This window comes from Nanorana parkeri, unplaced genomic scaffold (assembly GCF_000935625.1).
Source record: "Nanorana parkeri isolate BGI_ZX_2015 unplaced genomic scaffold, ASM93562v1 scaffold563, whole genome shotgun sequence".
NCBI classification, from domain to species: Eukaryota; Metazoa; Chordata; class Amphibia; order Anura; family Dicroglossidae; genus Nanorana; species Nanorana parkeri.
This window is the reverse complement of record NW_017306831.1, coordinates 144,734-164,043: the sequence shown is the minus strand read 5'-3', so window position 1 is coordinate 164,043 and position 19,310 is coordinate 144,734. Positions and strand designations below refer to the sequence as shown.

At 41.1% G+C, this 19,310-nt stretch overlaps 1 protein-coding gene across 1 annotated transcript; it reads left to right on the top strand.

Annotated features, from left to right (window-relative positions):
• Positions 1–916: 916 nt before the first annotated feature.
• LOC108791620 (trypsin-like) lies at positions 917–8,629 on the top strand. Its single transcript, XM_018562161.1, has 5 exons — positions 917–1,160; positions 2,935–3,091; positions 4,398–4,651; positions 6,972–7,111; positions 8,465–8,629. The coding sequence occupies exons 1-5, from the start codon at positions 1,121–1,123 to the stop codon at positions 8,627–8,629; spliced, it is 756 nt and encodes a 251-aa protein (XP_018417663.1). The 5' UTR covers positions 917–1,120.
• The last annotated feature ends 10,681 nt before the right edge of the window (positions 8,630–19,310 follow it).

Below are 19,310 nucleotides of genomic sequence, written 5' to 3'. Positions count from 1 at the left end.
GTCCCCCCTCTCCCAGTGGTAAGACTATGACACTGTAACTTTATCGTAAGTCGCAAGGTGGAGGCTGCAGCAGAGGCTAATCTATGTCAGATATTTGTGATCACAGCCAAGACCTGCACAAGCATCAGAATTTACACGATTGTGTCACCTCTGAGACGGAATCTCAGTCCAGGAAGTAGATGGCGACCCTGGGCGATGCCTTAACAAAGATGGCACCATGCTTTTGTAGTAGAACTGATCTCTGTCAGACATTTGTGAACACTGCCAGGAACCTCATAGGCACCAGAATTTACGTGAATGACTCATCTCTGAGCCAGCATCTCAGTCCAGAAAGGAAGGTAGATGGTGACCCTGGGCAATGCCTGAACCAAGATGGTGCTGTCTTTCTGTAGAATATAGCAAATTAAGACATTGCCAGGGGGAGGACTGTGCTCTCTGTGAGAGGTAAGGGTCACATTCACACATTGATTAGTATGCATGCACCTAACAGGAAATATACAGTATATCCGATGACAGGTTCACTTTAAGCAGGCCAAACACAGAGCAAGATGGTTGTTGTTACCATATGCAGTGTTATGGTGAAACCGTTACGTATGGAGCATTGGCAAAACTCTGGAGGTTTAAATGGAATTTATTGTCTAATAAAATATTTATCTCAGCTGATAACAGTGTTTACTTGAGAGCATTCCGTTACTACTTCAAGCGTCATAATAGAGAATTTCTCAATATATTCAGGTGAACACAGAGTCATTCACAGGTTGTACAGTTCCTCAGTGTATGCTTAGAAAAGTTCATAAATATGAGTCACATGACAATGGCATTCTAAATAATATACAAACATCTTGCCATTGACCTATAAATCTTGGTGGCTTTCCGTTCCCTTCCTGGAGTGGCTTTTTTTGGAAGGAGGTCAATCTTCGAGTCACCATGAGTTGTGACATACACTGATTACGTGTTCTTCTACATGCACTGTGCCAGCAGCTGTTACCGTGCACACAACTTCTAATCACCAGCTTTCTCTACAATCTTCGGAAGCTCAGGTTGACCAGGTTAATAAGTGACTCTCTAGTCTAGGAGAAGGAGCTGGCTTTGGAGAGCTTTGAAAGCTCCAAACTTCAACATGTTCCTCCTGCTTCTTGCAGCGCTGCTGGGCACAGCAGGTAAGTGGATATATTATGACTAGACGTTAAAGAACAAATAAGGTCATGATGGCCAAAAAAATAGGACGCTCAGCCTTTTTTTTTAAACTTAGGGTTCGGTTGTTTGTAATTTTCTACTGATTGAAACATTCCTCCTCTCCACCACATTCTGCTCCCATACCTCCAGCCAGATGGAATATGGCAATGCGAAAAGTGATTTGTGTACATACTTAAAAGATAGAAAGGCTGGAGAAGAATAGAATCATGCAACCTAAAACATAACAACATAAACCGAGATAATGTAAAGTTTTCTGTGTCCAGTCAAATCTACTTAACATCAACATTACTGACTCACTTATTGACCAGGTGCGACATTTCTATTTGTGCATCTTAAATTTTGGTTCAACTATATGTCAACTATATCTCTTAAAAATAGTTCAGGGCTTTCAGATATCTCCGTGAGAAAAAGTGAGTTATCATAATAGACTTTGTGATAGATTTGGAAAATGTACTGTCTACAGGAGCCTTTCTCAACCAAGGTTCTGAAGACCCCTAGGGATCATCCACATGTTTCTAGGGGTTCTTTGAACAGTAAACAGTGGCAGATTGATCCCCCATCTGGATTGACCACAAATATTGTAGGGCAGTTTCCAATGACCATCAATGTAATAGGTTATTTCTACACTGACCACCAATGCTATAGGGAGAATCCTGCATGACCACCAATGTAATAGGTTGCTTCTACACTGACCACCAATGCTATGGGCAGTATCCAATGACCACCAATGTAATAGGTCACCTCTACACTGACCACCAATGCTATGGGGCAGTTTCCAATGATCACCAATGTAATAGGTCACTTACACACTGAGCACCAATTCTATGGGGCTGCTTCCAATGGCCCCCATGTACTAGTTTGCTTCCACACTGACCATTAATGTAAAGGTAACTAACAATTTTTACTTTAGCCTTTCTCTTCTGGTCCTTATTATTATTTGTTTCTTTTCATGAGATAAAAGGAAATTTGGTTCCATTTAAAAAAAATAATAATAATCCACCTTTGGGGTCACAATATTGTTTACTGTTACATTTAATATTATATCTAAAACTTACTGACCATACTAATGTATAATTGGCTGTAGTTATATTCATTTTTAGCAAGGGGTTACCTGAGACCTGAAAGTTATTTCAAGGGTTCACCAAGGCTTAGAAGGGTTGGTCTATATCAGGGGTAGGCAATCTCCATCCCTCCAGCTGTCGCGAAACTACATACAATATACCTCCATGCATCTGCCTCTGGAAGTCATGCCTGTGGCTGTCAGAGTCTTGCAATGCTGAATGGGATTTGTATTTCACCACAGCTGGTGGGCTGAAGTTTGCCTACCCCTGGTCTATATTATCCCTGAGCAACCATTTACCTTTAAATGTTCATTTTTTAACAGTCACCACCAATACAGATTTTCTTATAAATAGTCATTTTAAGGCATTACTGATCAATTTTTGTTTTAGACATAGTCAACAAAAGAGACATCTAAAACCATTACCTAGTAGAACAACTCACATTTTTTGATCAATTGTTCATGAGAAACCCGTCATGATGATGAATAGGAGGCATTATTCAGGTCCTGAAGTGCATATCAAAATGATCCTGATGACTTATCTTATAAACATGTATCTAAAGCTGCCAACCAGACAGCTGCCTTTGTTACCCATTTTTTCTATTTAGTTCATAAGGTAAATAATGAGCCTAATATTTTTTAAGGGTGACCTTCTGAACTCTTGCGTTTTCCTACAGTAAATGGTAATCTGTATCACAAGATCATTGGTGGGTACGAGTGCCAAGCCAACTCGGTTCCATGGCAAGCCACCCTTCAGTACTTTGACGACCATGTATGCGGCGGGATCCTGATTAATAAGCAATGGATCCTAACAGCAGCACACTGCAAACTGCCGTAAGTGTAAACGTGAGTTAGGTACCATGGGTGCTGGGAAACAACTGCTTAGTAAGTGTCAATTAAAAGTTTGTTGGGCTTTCCAAGTGATGAACTAATATACCAGAGAACAGAATTTGACCATTTTTTGTTGTTAGATGCAGGATGTAAATGAACAATCTCCACTCTCCTCTCTCCTGACCAGGGCCGGATTTACACTCTCTGCTGCCCGAAGGCCAGGTTCCTCAATGCGCCCCCCAAACCTGCCAAACCCCCCCCTCCCCCATGGAGAATGGCAGACTTGCAGGCTGCATACAAGTGATCTCAGCGACGTCGCCGAGATCACTTATACAAAACTAGTGGCCGCTTCCCCGCTGGACATTTAGCTCTGCTTGCCCAAAGCAGGGCTAAATGTAGAAAACAACTACCCACCCGGCGCCCAGAACTGCATGTCCCGGCCATCGGGAGATAGGAATTCCACACCCCTGCTGCCCCTCTACTCCCAGCTGCCCCAAGGCCGGGCCTTGGTTAGCCTTGTGGGAGATCCAGCCCTGCTCCCGAGGCATGTGCATTTCCACAATCTATTAGGAGGTGTTAGTAGACATCTTTATAGAATGTCCTAGTCTGGAAAAACCAACTTTTTTGACTGGCCTGATTGAGCAATCACCTTATTATCATGCACATACTGTACACGGTCAGATAATCTCCAGAAATAATTGGATTGGCTGACTTTAAAATACCTTTGTGGCCATATAGGGTTAACTATATGCACTATGTGGCCCAGGCAAAAGACATTGGATGGAGTCTTTAAGTTAGAGGAATGTTTTGCATTTTAGTACTAAGTTGATGAGAACCCATATGACTGATGAGCAGGGTCAATTTTTCTAATTCACTCAACAATTTTTCTCTCTTTATTTAAGGGGAGATGGTACAAGAAATGTTTTTGGGTTATTTAAAGAAACTTTTGTAACCCTCTGCACCCTTAAAAACTACCCAAAACACCTTAGTTTTGCCTTACACACTGACCCCAATGCACTTTGCCAAAATGGCAAAATTTTGCCAAAATCTTCAGACTTTCATTTAATGCATTAGTTCTGTTCATTCTGTGACAGAAATTATGCAACTAAAAATGTTGTAATACGGCTTCTGATTAATTTTACCATCGTTGTGAACAATAGATAGATAGATAGATAGATAGATAGATAGATAGATAGATAGATAGATAGATAGATAGATAATAAATAGATACATTGACCTATTGTATATAATGCTCTAAATTACCCATATTTGATATGTCTGCTTACATTGTTTTCGCTGTGTGATATAGGAGCCTTCAGATCCAACTTGGGGATCATAACATAAAGAATTATGAAGGAAAAGAGCAGTTCACCTATGCTGATAAGATGTGTGCTCACCCAGGTTTTGATCAAGTAACCTATGATAATGACATCATGTTGCTGAAGTTGCCGCAGCCAGTCACATTGAATGCTTACGTTCAGACTATTCCCATTGGCTGCTCTGCCCTACCTGATGGGACCACCTGTCTCGTATCTGGATGGGGGACCACTACTAGCCCAGAAGGTAATAAACATGAGAATATCCACTACAAGTTAGCTGAAAGAGAGAGAGAGATCATACATTATCATGCATTGAACCTGTACTCAACCTTTTTTATGAACACTTTAAATATCAATGTCTTATTGACCGTAGTTCCCAAAGTTGCCTTGGGGCCCAAATTTTCTTCATGCTGTTACACTAAATCTCAGTGTGTTAGTGCTCCAGAGTAGTCAAACTTTAGTGTACAATTCTTCTGGATCTCAAGTTTCAGCATATCAGTGATCGACAAACCCAAGTCTCATAGCCTTACCAAATTTCACTGTGTCCTGGACCCAAATGTCAATATGCACTACTTATGAATCCCAAATGACACAGTGTTTTAAGGACCTGAAGTGCCAGAGGGTGTTCTAGGATCACTTACATTAGCGTTAGTTGGTTCTAAGATACAAGGCTGATAATACATCAATTTTCAGACAGTTTCAACCACTGTTAACCAGCTTTCAATCTCAAAAACGAATGAAAAAGGAAGCCTACACCAACACTTTAGATCTCCAAGGTGTAGATAGTACCTGAACTGTTGGTGATAGGTTGCGTTTATCCATTAGGTCAACTTTCTAATCGAAGGCTGGTTGAAAGTGTTTGGAATTAAAAAGTGCCTTTGCCGTGCCCAACACAAGCATGTTCTGAGACATTATCAGGTCTATTCACAAAAGGGTGAAGAGTTTGGAGAAGGCAGGAGAAGGGAACAATCTAGGCCAAAATAGCTGATTTGGAAATATTCTCCAATTCAGCTCACTTTCCAGTTCAGCTATTTTGTCCTAGATTGTTCACTTCTCCTGCCTTCTCCAAACTCTTCACCCTTTTGTAAATAACCCTGTAAGTGTCACTACATTATTGTCTTGGATTCCTAATGTCAGTGTATGAATGTTGTAGGAACTCAATAATCAGGATGTCATTGTTTTGAGGCTAGGATGGTCAGTGTTACATTGTTATGACCCTCATCTGTCTTTGTTCAAATTTTCTAGGACTCAGAGAGTCCAAGCAGTGGCGTAACAATCGCCATAGCGACCCAGGCGGCCGCTATGGGGCCCGGCCAGGGCTGCCTGGGTCGCTATGGCAGGTGGGGGTGCTGGCTGTCACAGACACAGCTCAGCAGCGTCCACAGCGTGTTTACCCTCATAGCCGCTGCGGAGCTGAGTCAGTGACAGCCAGCCGCTGCGGCAGATGAGGGCGGTGTTCGAAATGGAGGAGGCAGGATCCGCCTCCTCTTACATCACTGGCCAGCGACCTAAGAGCAGGTGGGGCCAGTGATGTAAGAGAAGGCGGGGCCCATCGATAGCAGAGGAGGCGGGGCCCGGGGACGGAACAGGAGTCGGGGACCGGCGACCACAGAGTCGCTGACAGGTAAGAGATCTCAAACCCTGCAGAGCCCACTATAGAGAGTCTATGGTGGGCTCTGCAGGGTCACTCTCCGCTGGGGCTCTGCAAGTGGCATAACTAGCAATCACGGGGCCCCATACAAAATTTTGCTATGGGGCCCTGTGATTTCTAGTTACGCCCCTGAGTCCAAGGTGTTGATTTACTAACCTTATAAACACACCACGAACATGTATACACCTCTGTTGTGTGTTCCCTCCCAGCATGATCTATGGGTGGAATCTAAACACCTTTGTAGTGTGTACACACCCAGCAGGTGTGTTGTGCAAAGCCCTGGATGAATTTGCAAGGTGATGTTGTGTAAATTAGCTCTATGTTGTGTTGCTTGCGTTGATGAATGCAGGAATGTAAATGCATGAGCTAACCATTTTTGTCTAAACTGTGAAGCAGCATTATATATGCATCATGTGCATGATTTTTCCATATATGGCATTAGTGGAAATATGCTTTTAGAGACTTTTTGGGTGATAAATACATTTTGCTGTGTAAAAATCACACGCACCTAGTGCGTGCGTGTGTTTAGGTTAGTAAATCACCCCCCAAGTGTCACTTTGTCTAGACTTCAGATTGTAACATTCCATTGGTCTGGGACCCAAAACTTAGAGTTACTTACTTTTCTAAGCTGAGGTGGTAAAATGCTTTTTTGTCTGGGTCTAGTCTTGTCTACTCTGTTACAGCTTTGTAAGTGACCTTCACAATAGTCGCTCATTTTGGATTAAATCACATTGCTAGTCTTTATGCTCCATCTTCTGCTATTCCCTGATCTTCAACAGTGTGTGCCCCTTGCCTTCACAATATGGCAGAATGTAGACTTGAACTGGGTATTCTGTAATACAATTTATCTTCTATCGTTCTTACATCTCGTATTCTCGTAGACAGATGTTTGACAAATTTTCTACCCGTACAGCAAACTATCCCTCTACTCTGCAGTGTGTAGAGGTGAAGACGGTTTCTGCCCCTGCTTGCCAGGAAGCGTATCCCGATGATCTGATCTCAGGCAACATGCTGTGTGCTGGAGTTGAGGAAGGAGGCAAGGATTCCTGTCAGGTAATAGTTTTCAAAAAATTTAAAACATTTACCCATCTTGCTTTAATTAGTATGAAGGTCTACACCCATCCATGATGATGCCATTGATTTCATAGGAGCATTCTTTTAATTGTAACTTTATAACATATATTACCCATAATTTCACTTACAGTGATATCTAATAATATTGGCCCTGCTGTATGAATGTGGTGGGACATTTGAGGCTGCCCTCTGGTACACATGCATCCAATTTAATATGAATCAAACAACACTTTATGTTATATAGAAGTTTTGCATGTTCTGAGAACATGGAATTAACATCATGCTCCCTGCCATCATACAGGAGGGGCAACTAAATGAGCTGGCATGTCTACTGGTAGAAAGTTGGAATGCCAGTACAGACACCAGCCTCATTGAGATCTTGTTAAAAGAAAGGGGAAAAACATAATCCAGATATTCAATCATTTAGTCAAAATTGGACAAGTAACAATTGATAGTTTCATGAACTAGAACATTCCACACTTCACTATCATCTGATTAAAACAAGTGCAAAAATGCTGAAATGGACTGTGGTATAGACTGGAAACTGATGACCACATAGCACTTTAGCAACTTAAGCCGGCATATGCCTATAGATGGCAATAGAGGTAACCTTTCCTTGTATATTAACAAGCCGCATATTAGTAGTCATGTTATACACTTAGAGGTCTATTTATGAATGTTTTTACCCAAGATTCACACAACTTCCTCACAAAATTTTCACATTTTCCCAATTGGAAAAATGTGTGAATCCTTTAGTATTCATTAGGGATGCAATGATACCGATACTAGTATCGGTATCTGTGCCAATGCCGAGTAAATGGGGGCGAGTACTTGTACTCGCCCAAATGCTCCGATGCCTAGCCTGATACCTGAGCTTCCGGTATCAGGAAGCCGGGCAGCGTATAATGACTTGCCACCTAGCTTCCTGATTGGTTGGGAGGCTGGCAATCAGGAAGCCGAATGGCGAGTCATTACACACCCCTGGCTTTCTGATTGGCCAGAAAGCCAGCTCCATGCTTCCTCGTCAGCTGGTGACGAGGGAGCATGGAGACAGCTCCCCTGCTAATCAGGAAGCCAGGAGGGGAGTTTTTCACGCCGACCAGCTACCCGGCTAATCAGGAAGCCAGGTGGCGAGTCATTACACGCCGCCTGGCTTCCTTAATGGGACTTCCGGTTTTGGTATTCGGTATGCGTACTCGATACCGAAAAACTGGTATTGGTGCATCCCTAGTATTTATCTTTTTGTATTGAGTTCAGTGTTAAAGTCTCTCGCCTTTGTGTTCCTAATTCAGAAGGTCACTTTCAGTACATGTTTCATTTGTGTTCCTGCAGGGTGACTCCGGTGGGCCTTTGGTGTGTGATTCTAAACTCTACGGTGTCACGTCCTGGGGTAACGTTCCATGTGCAGAACCCAATCACCCGGGAATTTACACTAAGGTGTGCAAATACTTAACCTGGATCCAGCAGACAATAGCTAATGGTGACTGCCTTCCATAAACAACGTTCCTTCGATCTGCACAGTGCTTTTTAATCTGATGGCGCTGTTCTGTTTAAGCTTAACCCATGAGAGGTCCACCCAGGATCAATTGACAATCCAACCCCAAAACTCTGCCTAATGCTTTCTATGCCTAAATTACTCAGCGGAGAAAGAACACAACCTCCAATGGCGATACGTCAACAACCTTTAGGCCCAACTCACACTCTTGTTTTAGAAATCCTTCATCAAACATGACCACACTACCTGTACGGGGACACCTTCCATGACACTGCAAGATCAATGCACCAAAATTACAGCACTAAGAACTTTTTGTCTATCTTACTGGTTTGGTGTCAGCAGTGCCATTGACCACGAGATGTTTGAAGCCCAATGCACTTTCTTGTGTAAAAAAATTAATACATTTTGAAGCAATAAAATTAAAAAGCAAATACATCATGTTTTGTTTTCATTTTTGTCAAATACAGTGCACTGGGTAACCTTGTTTTTGATGCTAACTTGTAATTTGATTTCATATATCGATGATTGTATTGGTATATCAGGTTTTTTTGGTAGATTCTAAAGAGTTACATCACCTACCATTTATTTATGTTTCAATATGGTGAGATCTCTGTGTGTTTCTAGGCTTGCACGCGTGCTGTGGCTATTACGAAGGGTTCCTATACTCCCTGTAGGATGTTAAGGGCCTTTCTCAATGAGCTTGGGCCTTAGGTCAATGGCATCAGTTTGAGATGCTTTGGAGATCTTTCATAATTCATTGACAGGTGCATGCAAACTGCGGCTGACCTCCTTTTGACCTAGATTTGACCTACTTCAAGGGTTTACATTCCTACATAAATACAAAATCCATCTGATGCCAACAAAACCTGTTGATACAGACCCTAAGTGTATTATTTATTATTAACAATGCCATAGAAAAAGGGCAAATAGCCCATGCCTTATGATGGTGAGATCTCTCTGCTAAGGTTATTGGGTGGCTCAAAGTCAAACTTCCACTAGGTTCTCATTTCTGTCCTTGACCTCACTTGGAATATTTTTTATTTCATTTCCTGGGACATCCATACAAAAAATGGGGGGAGTAGTTGTCACTAGGAAATGAAGGCATTGACACCAGTAAAAACAATTTCAGAAATTCTAACCCTTTCTCAAGGAAATGAAACAGTATTTCTTTACATCTACTTCCCTGTTGGAGAGATTTACTATCAAGAAATTTTGTTCTGACAAAAAGTGAGCAGAAATTGCCTCAATGGGGACATAGACAGCAGTAAAAACCCAACGGTGGCTTTAAACCTTTCATGCTATTTAAAATTAAAAGATGCTGGTGATAGGGATCAGGTGCAATTTCTAAGCCAGGGGTGGGCAACCTTGGAACTCCACTTGTTTTCCAGAAGTACAAATCCTATGAGGCATTGAAGACTCTGACAGCCACAGGCATGGGCTACAAAAGGTAGATAACATTTTACTGCAGCTGAAGTCTAAAGGCTACCTACCCATTATTATCATTATTATTATACAGGATTTATATAGCGCCAACAGTTTGAGCAGCGCTTTACGATATAAGGAAGACATTACAATCGCAATACAATTCAAGACAAGATGGTAAGGAGGGCCCTGCCCCTGAGGGCTTACAATCTAAAGGGGAGGGGCAAGTGATACATGAGTAGATAGCTGTGTGGGGATGAAGCAATGGTCCAAGCAATGTTGAAGGAAGCGTTAGCACAATCTGTATAAACCACAGTAGCCTCATAGTCTGCAAACTAATAATGCCCTGAAGGCTTATAACATACTGCATGCAAGTTCAAGCAGACCTCCAGCTAAAACGTTCTTTTCTAGTTTTGCATAGAATGAGGAAAGGTTACAACCCCTTTCTATTTATTTTTTTTTACTGCTGCCTCTATTCCCATTGGAGAAGTCTTAAACTTTGCAGTTGTCACCATCAAAGGAGAAGTAGGTGCAATATCTTTCAATGGAAACACCTTTGACAGCTCTCAAAGTAAGAATTCTCTCTCAATTCCTGTTGTGTCATTGAGCAGGAAGTGAGGAGGAATCTCCTGAACGAGAACATAGACAGCATTAAAATACATAGCAAGGGTTCCAACCTTTCTAAAACTAGACAAAAACAGTTTTGGCTAAAGCTCCATCTTAAGAACTCTTCCAATTTGTCCACAGTGGAGTTCACAGATTGTGAGCAACAGAACCGCGGCAAGGTCCTTCCTGTGTCTGTTGAAAAATATGGGTGGAGCTCTGCTCTGCTCCGTGTCCCTTTGTAGGACGTATTTAAACATGGAACAAATAAATTTTCTGGTTGAAAAGCACAGAAACGCAAGAAAAACAAGACTGTATAGAATACTTACAGTGGAGACTAAGCATAACATTGCTTTCAATTTCCTTGTCGTAAAATCCACTATGAATGGTCAATCAATTCTACACCATCATCATCTTGCACTTAGCACACATGATATCCGAAGTAACAATTTGTAATACAGTAACAAAACATACCAAAATGATATAACTTCTCAGAGGTAAAAATGTACTTACCTAAGGCGATTGTATATGTTGGTAATTATAACATTCATTTTTTTGTTTGTTAGATTTTATTATTTTTATATTTGCGACCATCTACTGCTTATTGTAACATACTAGAAGCACACATTCACTAATATGAGCTACGGTATTAGCTTTTTATGGTCAAGTGTTTGTAAATGTAGATTTATTTTTGTATCTTTTTTCGAATGAATACCCGGACATTTTCAGATCTGATGTGTTGTGTATCTGACGAGATCATTTGTTTTCTGATTCTGAAATGTTCTGGAAAGGTTTTACACTTGCTACTCATAGGAGCAGGTATGAAGCAAGCGGCGCGGCATATGGAAGGTGTTACGGAACGCATTGTGAAAATGGTACCAGATTATAACAATCCATAGTTTAATTTTCTTTAAATCGAGATTTGAACATGATAAACATAGAACAACAAACTTTGAAACATTGCAATTAATATAAAAATGGGTTTTAAGGACCACTATTAGAAGTCATGTAGAAATATTAAATAAGTTACAGTAGAAGTAAAGGAAGAATGGAAGAAAGAAGAATGAAGATTATTAGTCAGGAGGCAGGTAACATATACCTAAAATGTACAAACTGTGGATAGTGGAGAAGTAGATATCAAAAGGTTAAAAAAATGTTTCTAAGAACTACACGTTTTTGCTGTTGGTTCCTCAGGGGTGGATCAGCCCTACAACCATGGCATCAGTAAGGGGATTCCATACACTGTACAGAACCCCTACCCCCTAACTCACAACTCATTTTGTGATGGACTCACCACTTTTCCCGCCAATGTTTCTCCTATTGCTAAACTGGGATAGGTCATATTGTTCTAGAAGGAAGTCCCTACGTGCCGTAGGATTTAACATAGTCACATACAGGAACTTTCAACTTTGTTAAATTCTAACTGCAAAAGGCACGTTCCCTTTACTTGCTCCCCCCACTTGTATCTCACCAATTCCATAATCCTTGATATAAGGACATAAAGATGACATCCAATCTACAATACGTATGCTTCAGATGCAAACAGTTTTTGCTTTTGGTTTCTCAGGGGTGGAGCTTCAAAGAATCATTTGGGTTATGAAAAAACAAAATAAACAGTTTATATGATGTTGTTGTTTGTTTCTTTTTAGAAAATAATTTCATTTTCTCCTAATATGTGTGAGCGCTGCCGATTCGGGTGAGTTTAACTCAGTCTGGATGTTGTGTACCATTTGAGAAAATCGAAAACAGCAAAATAAACCTGTGTTTTGCACTTGCACTCCAGTCACAGTTCCACATACACACACAGGCACACACATATATTTATATGCAGTGTATATATTTTAGGAATTTCAGTAAAACACCAGCCAAAAGAATATTAAGCTTTTTTTTTGCTATCACTAGTGTGAATTTGCTTTGTAGAATTAATTTCTTTTAGCAGCATTGGCAATAAAAAAATAAAACATAAAATCACATAAAAGATAAATAAATACTTAACGAGCATAAGAGAGGCAGCGATAGTGCTGATTAATTATACTTACAGACATTCTGTATGTCAATCTATTTTTACCTATAATCCCGCTGGCATCCTCAGGATGCAGTTTGTCCACTCTGAACACCCAGCGGCCGGGGACGTGGACATTACTCGTAGATGATATGTTGATGATCTCAGAAGTCAAGGAGCTGGGTATTTGATAGTATCCGGTTTTATAGCCGCTGTTCACCCCAGCCTGCAGGATATGAATTTATATGATGTATATTGTATTAAAAATTGATTTTTCTTACATTTGTTTTTGATAATTTGACAGTTTAAAGGATTTTTAAAGGCTGTTTAAGAGTGCGGCCTTTCATATTTGTTAAAAGGTTCAATGGTTGCACCTCTGCAACCATGGCATCAGTAGGAGCATTGTATACACTGTACAGAAGCCCCAAACCCAATCTCACATCTTGCTTGGTGATTGGCTCATCACTTTTCACAGCAATGTTTTTCTTATTGCAAAACTGGAATAGGTCATATTGTTCTAGAACAGTGGTTCTCAGCCTTTCTAGGGCCGGGACCCCTTGGTAACATTTGCCAAGTTGTGGCCCCAACGGAGCGCTGGATTCCAGAATTAGTAAGGCGCTGGACTCCAGAATTAGTAAGGCGCTGGACTCCAGAATTAGTAAGGCGCTGGACTTGGGACTAAAAATAGAAGCACACTCACATGAATACAAGCCCTCCTCAGCCCCTGCTACCTGCTTGCCTGCTCTGTCTCCATGCAGCCTTCTCAGCCCCAGCACTGCTTTGACGCCCGCCTCCTGCAGAGCTCACATTGTATAGGAGGCGAGAGGACAGCAGTGGCTGCGAATAGAAAAGTCCTGCTGTACACACTGCCTGGCCACTAGATGTCGCTGCAGCGGCCAGGGAGTGTGTATAGCGGCACTTTTATATGCACAGCCTCTGCTGTTCTCGCGCTTACTGACACTGCTGCGCTAGGAGGAGGAGCCTCTAACCTAGCGCAGCAGAAGTGGATGCTGCGACCCCCTCAACAGTGAGTTGTGACCCACAGGTTGAGAACCGCTGTTCTAGAAGGAAGTCCCTCCACCATCTTCATTTTGGGGTTGTTAGTATAATTATTGTTATTATACAGGATTTATAGAGCACCAACAGTTTGCGCAGCGCTTTACAATATAAGGAAGACATTACAATCACAATACAATTCAAGACAAGATGGTAAGGAGGGCCCTGCCCCTGAGGGCTTACAATCTAAAAGGGAGGGGTAAGTGATACATGAGGAGGAAGCTGTGTGGGGATGAATTGTTTGAGAATAATAATAATACTAGCCTTTTCTCTGTACCTAGAGAAAATCAGGTGAGAATCTAAACTTTACTAAAATGTTTAAAACAGACAAAACTAGCCTGGAGATTATTGTTTCTTTTCTTTTGTTTTTCCACAAAAGTTTCTATTAAAAAAACCCCCCAAAAATGTGCCTATAATGATAAAATTGCTTGGGCATCTGAAAAAAGAACATTGCTCCATTTTCTCACCAAGGCTGGGGTTCCTCCTGTTCCTTTGCTGTCGCCTCCACTTGATGTCCCTGTTGTCCAGTTAATATTACCATAGTTGAACATCACAAACGTAAGGCTTCCGTTTGTGGTGAGGACAACCTGAAATGTGTTAACCTATAGATGTAGAAAAGAAAAAAAGAAAGAGCATTGTGGGATTCTTTGTGAAAATTGGTGTAATGCCAATGAAAACATTTTGGTGAAATGGAAGTAGATCAAAGTCAATAAGGAAGGTGAAATGGGGTGTTTCTTAAAGAAACAAATGGCTTTAAATGGTCCATGAGGCTCAGAGTCTTCATCCAACTATCCTGGACATATTTGTGTACTAAGAAAAGCTAACTCTAATCCTAATGTGGTGCTAACCCCAACATAATACTGACCCTAATTCTAATCCTAATGTAATGCTAACCCTAACGCTAACCCTAATGTATTGCTAACCCTATTATAATGATAACCCTAACCCCGATGTAATGCTAACCCTAACACTAACCCTATTGCTAACCCTATTATAATGCTAACCCTAACCCTGATGTAATGCTAACCCTATTATAATGCTAACCCTAACCCTGATATAATGCTAACCCTATTATAATGCTAACCCTAAACCTGATGTAATGCTAACCCTATTATAATGCTAACCCTAAACCTGATGTAATGCTAACCTTAACGCTGACCATTTGTTTATAAACCTTGTTAGAATAAAGAATAGCAATAAAAACTTGATCTGGTGCACTAATGACTTTCCACTCTTCTTTTCTGCAACAATTATAAATGGCAAAAAAAAAACTCGTTCAACAACCATTTCATATGGTTACTGACACACTTTCTCAAAGCACCATGTAATATACGCAGGGCTGGATTTCCCACAAGGCCAACCAAGGCCAGGCCTTGGGGCAGCAGGGAGTAGAGGGGCAGCAGGGGTGTGGAATTTCTATCTCCCGATGCCCGTTACATGCAGTTCCAATGCATAAGAACATGAAAGACGGGACATTTCTGGGGACAAATCCAGGAACTTTGCACTCGTAAGTGCCCATCTACTTACCTAATATTCCAGATATGCTAGAAATCTTGCTAAAGCCGAACCCTAACACTCATTTTCTTAAAGTTTGGGATAGAGAAATTGAAGGGATAAAACCTTTGTCAAGTTCTTGTTTGTTTTTGCTTTGTTTTTCTTCTGCCACCAAGCAGAACCAACATTTCCCAGAGCCCTGAAGAAGGGGGTGCTCTGATCCCCCAATATGTGTTGGCTGTATATTTTTTTTCTGGCCATCATTATCTAGAAATGTTGGATCCTAAAAATAAAGTCCTTATACTTTATACAAGGAGCTCCTCAACCAACAGGGCCGGATTTCCCACAAGGCCAACAAAGGCCCGGCCTTGGGGCAGCAGGGAGTAGAGGGGCAGCAGGGGTGCGGAATTCCTATCTCCCGATGCCCGTTACATGCAGCTCCAAGCGGTGGGTGGGTAGTTGTTTTCCTAAACCATTGTCAATGGTTTAACCAGACAGGAAATGAAAGAAAAAATGCAATAGTTACACTCACGGCAATACAAAAGCTGGTGGTAGGTGCTTTACAATAGCAATACAAAAGGTGTTGGTAGGTGCCATACAATAGCAATACAGAAGGTGCTAGCCCTTCTCTAGTCTACTATAGAAAAGCATTTTTAATTGGGGTCTGTGTTGCTTTTGGAAAGTTCCTCTCATTTCCTGTCTGGTAAAACATTGCTAGCAGGGCAGGAAGTGGGGAAACAATCTCACTCACGGGACCCCAAATAGAAGTAAGGTCAGAGGTTCTAATCCTTCCCTACTTCATCTAAAAATAAGCAAAAAGTTTTGGCTTGACGTAACCTTCAATGGATGAAACAAACAATGAAACAATTCCCATTCCGTGCTCTACTTGGGTGAATAACTGCAATCAAAAAACAATATATGTTTCTACCTCATGGTGGAATGCTGCACTTGTTGAATAATTCAGTATACTTGATATAGATTTACCGTGCTGGATAAAGCTGTAGATCCATAATACGACACGTTACTCCACGTGGCCACAAACACCCACGTTGCTGAAAATGTGGGAAGACTGAAGTAAGATCTGATATCGCTCGTTGCTTGGTTTAGGAGGTCGGTGTTGTTGCTCTGTCGGTAAAATATGTCCCCCGCGATGGCATTGTTCACATCTGCCCAGAACGGAGTCACGAAGGGGTTGCCATGAACTACTGGGAGTTTTTCCGGTTTGTACGCTGTGATTGACGTATTAAATGACAGTAGACCATTGTTATCAACCTAAAAGAGGACAAAGAGTCAAATCATTTTTTTACCTCAAAGAAGCAAAAGGATAGCCTGGGAACTGTGAAAATAATGCTAAAGCTTCAGCTTTTGGTTCAAAAGAAGAATGCAGTATATACATTTTAACTACAAAACACAGAGAGCGCCTCCATTGTGTAAAACTTTTTAATAAAAGAGAATAAAAACAGTTGAAAAGATACTCACAAAGGGAGATAAATAACAGGCATAAACAGATCAGGTAAAACAGACTTAGCCAGCCGGCTATCTGTCCTTCTTGGCTGACGTGTTTGCGAGGTCACGCCTCCTTCATCAGAACCAATCTGGAGGCGCTCTCTGTGTTTTGTATTTCAGTTCTGTGGTTCCCCTAACCTTCGAGAGCAGCCTTGAAAGTGTATTACATTGAAGATCTCCCTCTCATCTCTGACTCATGCTGCTGGCGCTTATGTGTTTATTTGTTAGTATATACATTTGTAATATTTCATGAACCTGATTAGCTATTAAATATTTTCTTTTTTCAGTCCCAACAATAATAATTAGAGATATTGTGTAAAAAAAACCCCTTGTTTGTTCCCTTTAAGATGAAGGCGGACTCTTTGAACGATAGAAGGGCTCAGGAAGTAGCAGGGGACAGGCCAAGCCACGGGCAGAGATTTATGTATACCAGTGATCATGGAGAACTCACGTAGAGAACAGAAGATACATTTCCAAAGAGAGTTAACTTGGTGGAAAGTGTTATTGGACCAGTTGCTCCGTCATCCAGTTTTGCAGCGGTGGTATCGTACGATGAACTCCCGTATGGGTACAAAAGACCTGCCAATCAGACAGATAACAAATGTTATTTGAATAATGTAACTACCATTGATTTTTTTTTATATTTTGCACAAATCCCCCAATGTAACAAGTGATTCATCTTCAGATATCCTTAAAAGTAGGGATGCACCGATACCAAGTACAGTACTCAGTACAAGTACAAGTACAGATACTTTTCCAGCTCCAAGACTACACTAGAGAAAAAAATCTAAAGTTAGGAGGCAGCTGTCATTTGTAAGGAGCACACGGAGCTCCCGGGATTTGTACATCTCTGTTTTAATTAGGGTTGCACAGATACCAAGTACAGTACTCGGTACAAGTACGAGTACATGTACCGATACTTTTGAGCTCCAAGACTACACTAGAGAAAAATTCAAAAATTAGGAGGCAGCTGTCATGTGTAAGGAGCACACGGAGCTCCCGGGATTTGTACATCTCTGTTTTAATGTATTATTTTGTTTTTATAAATATAAATAAAGGGATGCACAGATACCAGTTTTGCAAGTACAAGAACTGATACTTGCCCAAGTCCTCACAGATACAAGTACTGATACATTTTACATTTTTGTTTATTGTCATGTGACAGTTTTTCTAAAACAATTCAGAGTAATGATTTCAGGACAGTGGTGGAGCGCCAGAGCCAGATCCCAGCTGCAACCTCTGCAACCCTGGTAGTTCTCATGAAAATGCCAAGTATCGGCACTGGTATCTGAATTGGTATCTGTGCATCCTTAGTTTTAATGTATGATTTTGTTTTTATAAACATATATAAAGGGATGCATCGATACCAGTTTTGCAAGTACAAGAACTGATACTTGCCCAAGTCCTCACAGATACAAATACTGATACATTTTACATTTTTGTTTATTGTCATGTGACAGTTTTTCTAAAACAATACAGACTAATGATTTCAGGAAAGTGGTGGAGCGCCAGAGCCAGGTCCCAGCTGCAACCACTGCAACCCTGGTAGTTATCATGAAAATGCCAAGTATCGGCACTGGTATCTGAAAAGTATCGGTGCATCCCTACTTAAAAGGTTCTCCAAGAAAGACTACAAGTGGAACGACAGCAAGAAGCTTACAGTGTGCAGTGAAATTATAGGAAGCAATTTCAGTCGAGGAGAGGAGCCGTTACAAGTGTGCAAGACTGAAGGAGGGGGCGGAGTCCAGAATTAAATGATAAGAGCCAGGGTGTGAGCATAAAAGCCAAGCATTGAAGACTTCCTTACGGAGATGTCAACAGTGACTGCCCCCCATATATCTCACAACACGTATTTCCCTAAAACATTAAACTTTATTACACATTTCTATATTTTTTACATTGTTTACAATGTACTTACACAAACAGTGCACTTTATCTTACTCTAAATATAAATGATGATTACATCATATCACTCATGTAATGGCAGAAAGGTTTAAATAGAAATTGCTTACTTGAAGATGACGATGTTGTGCATTTGGTGAAGTCAGCTGTCAATAAACAAACAATATTAAAATAAATGCATCATAAATGTATGTCTCCAAAGTGAGGGGTAATTCCCTCTTAGTCAGCTGTTTTTGGAGCAGGCGTCCCTAGGGGGTTAGAATCTCTACAGGAAAAACTACAAAGTCTAACGATTGTAAAACCGCATCATTCCCAAGAAGTCCCACCTGGGGCCTAAACAAGATAACACAAATGTGGTTTTAGTTATCTTGTTTAGGTAGGCCTTGTTACAGCATAAATATGGTCAATTGGAAGCTAAGCCCCATCCACGTAACCAGTGGACACCAGCATGTTGCTCACAGTCTACACCATTGGTTGCCAACTTACAAGATATTGGGGGGTCAACTGCAACACTTGAAGGGTCTCACATAATGTTCAGTGTATGTAGAGGAATTGATGACCAGAGACGGTTAACATGCTAAAGGTTTGATTGTAGACCAGCACAATGCTTCAGAAGAAAGTGAGACATTAGAGATGTATTACATGAGGCTAGAAGAGATGCTCCTACTCCCACTACTGACCGTCTGGGCCCAGGGGCC

Coding starts and splice junctions, on each gene's coding strand:
- LOC108791620 (XM_018562161.1), top strand. CDS start 1,121: ATGTTCCTCCTGCTTCTTGCAGCGCTGCTGGGCACAGCAG. Junction 1,161..2,934: donor AGCGCTGCTGGGCACAGCAG/GTAAGTGGATAT, acceptor GTTTTCCTACAG/TAAATGGTAATCTGTATCAC. Junction 3,092..4,397: donor GCAGCACACTGCAAACTGCC/GTAAGTGTAAAC, acceptor TGTGTGATATAG/GAGCCTTCAGATCCAACTTG.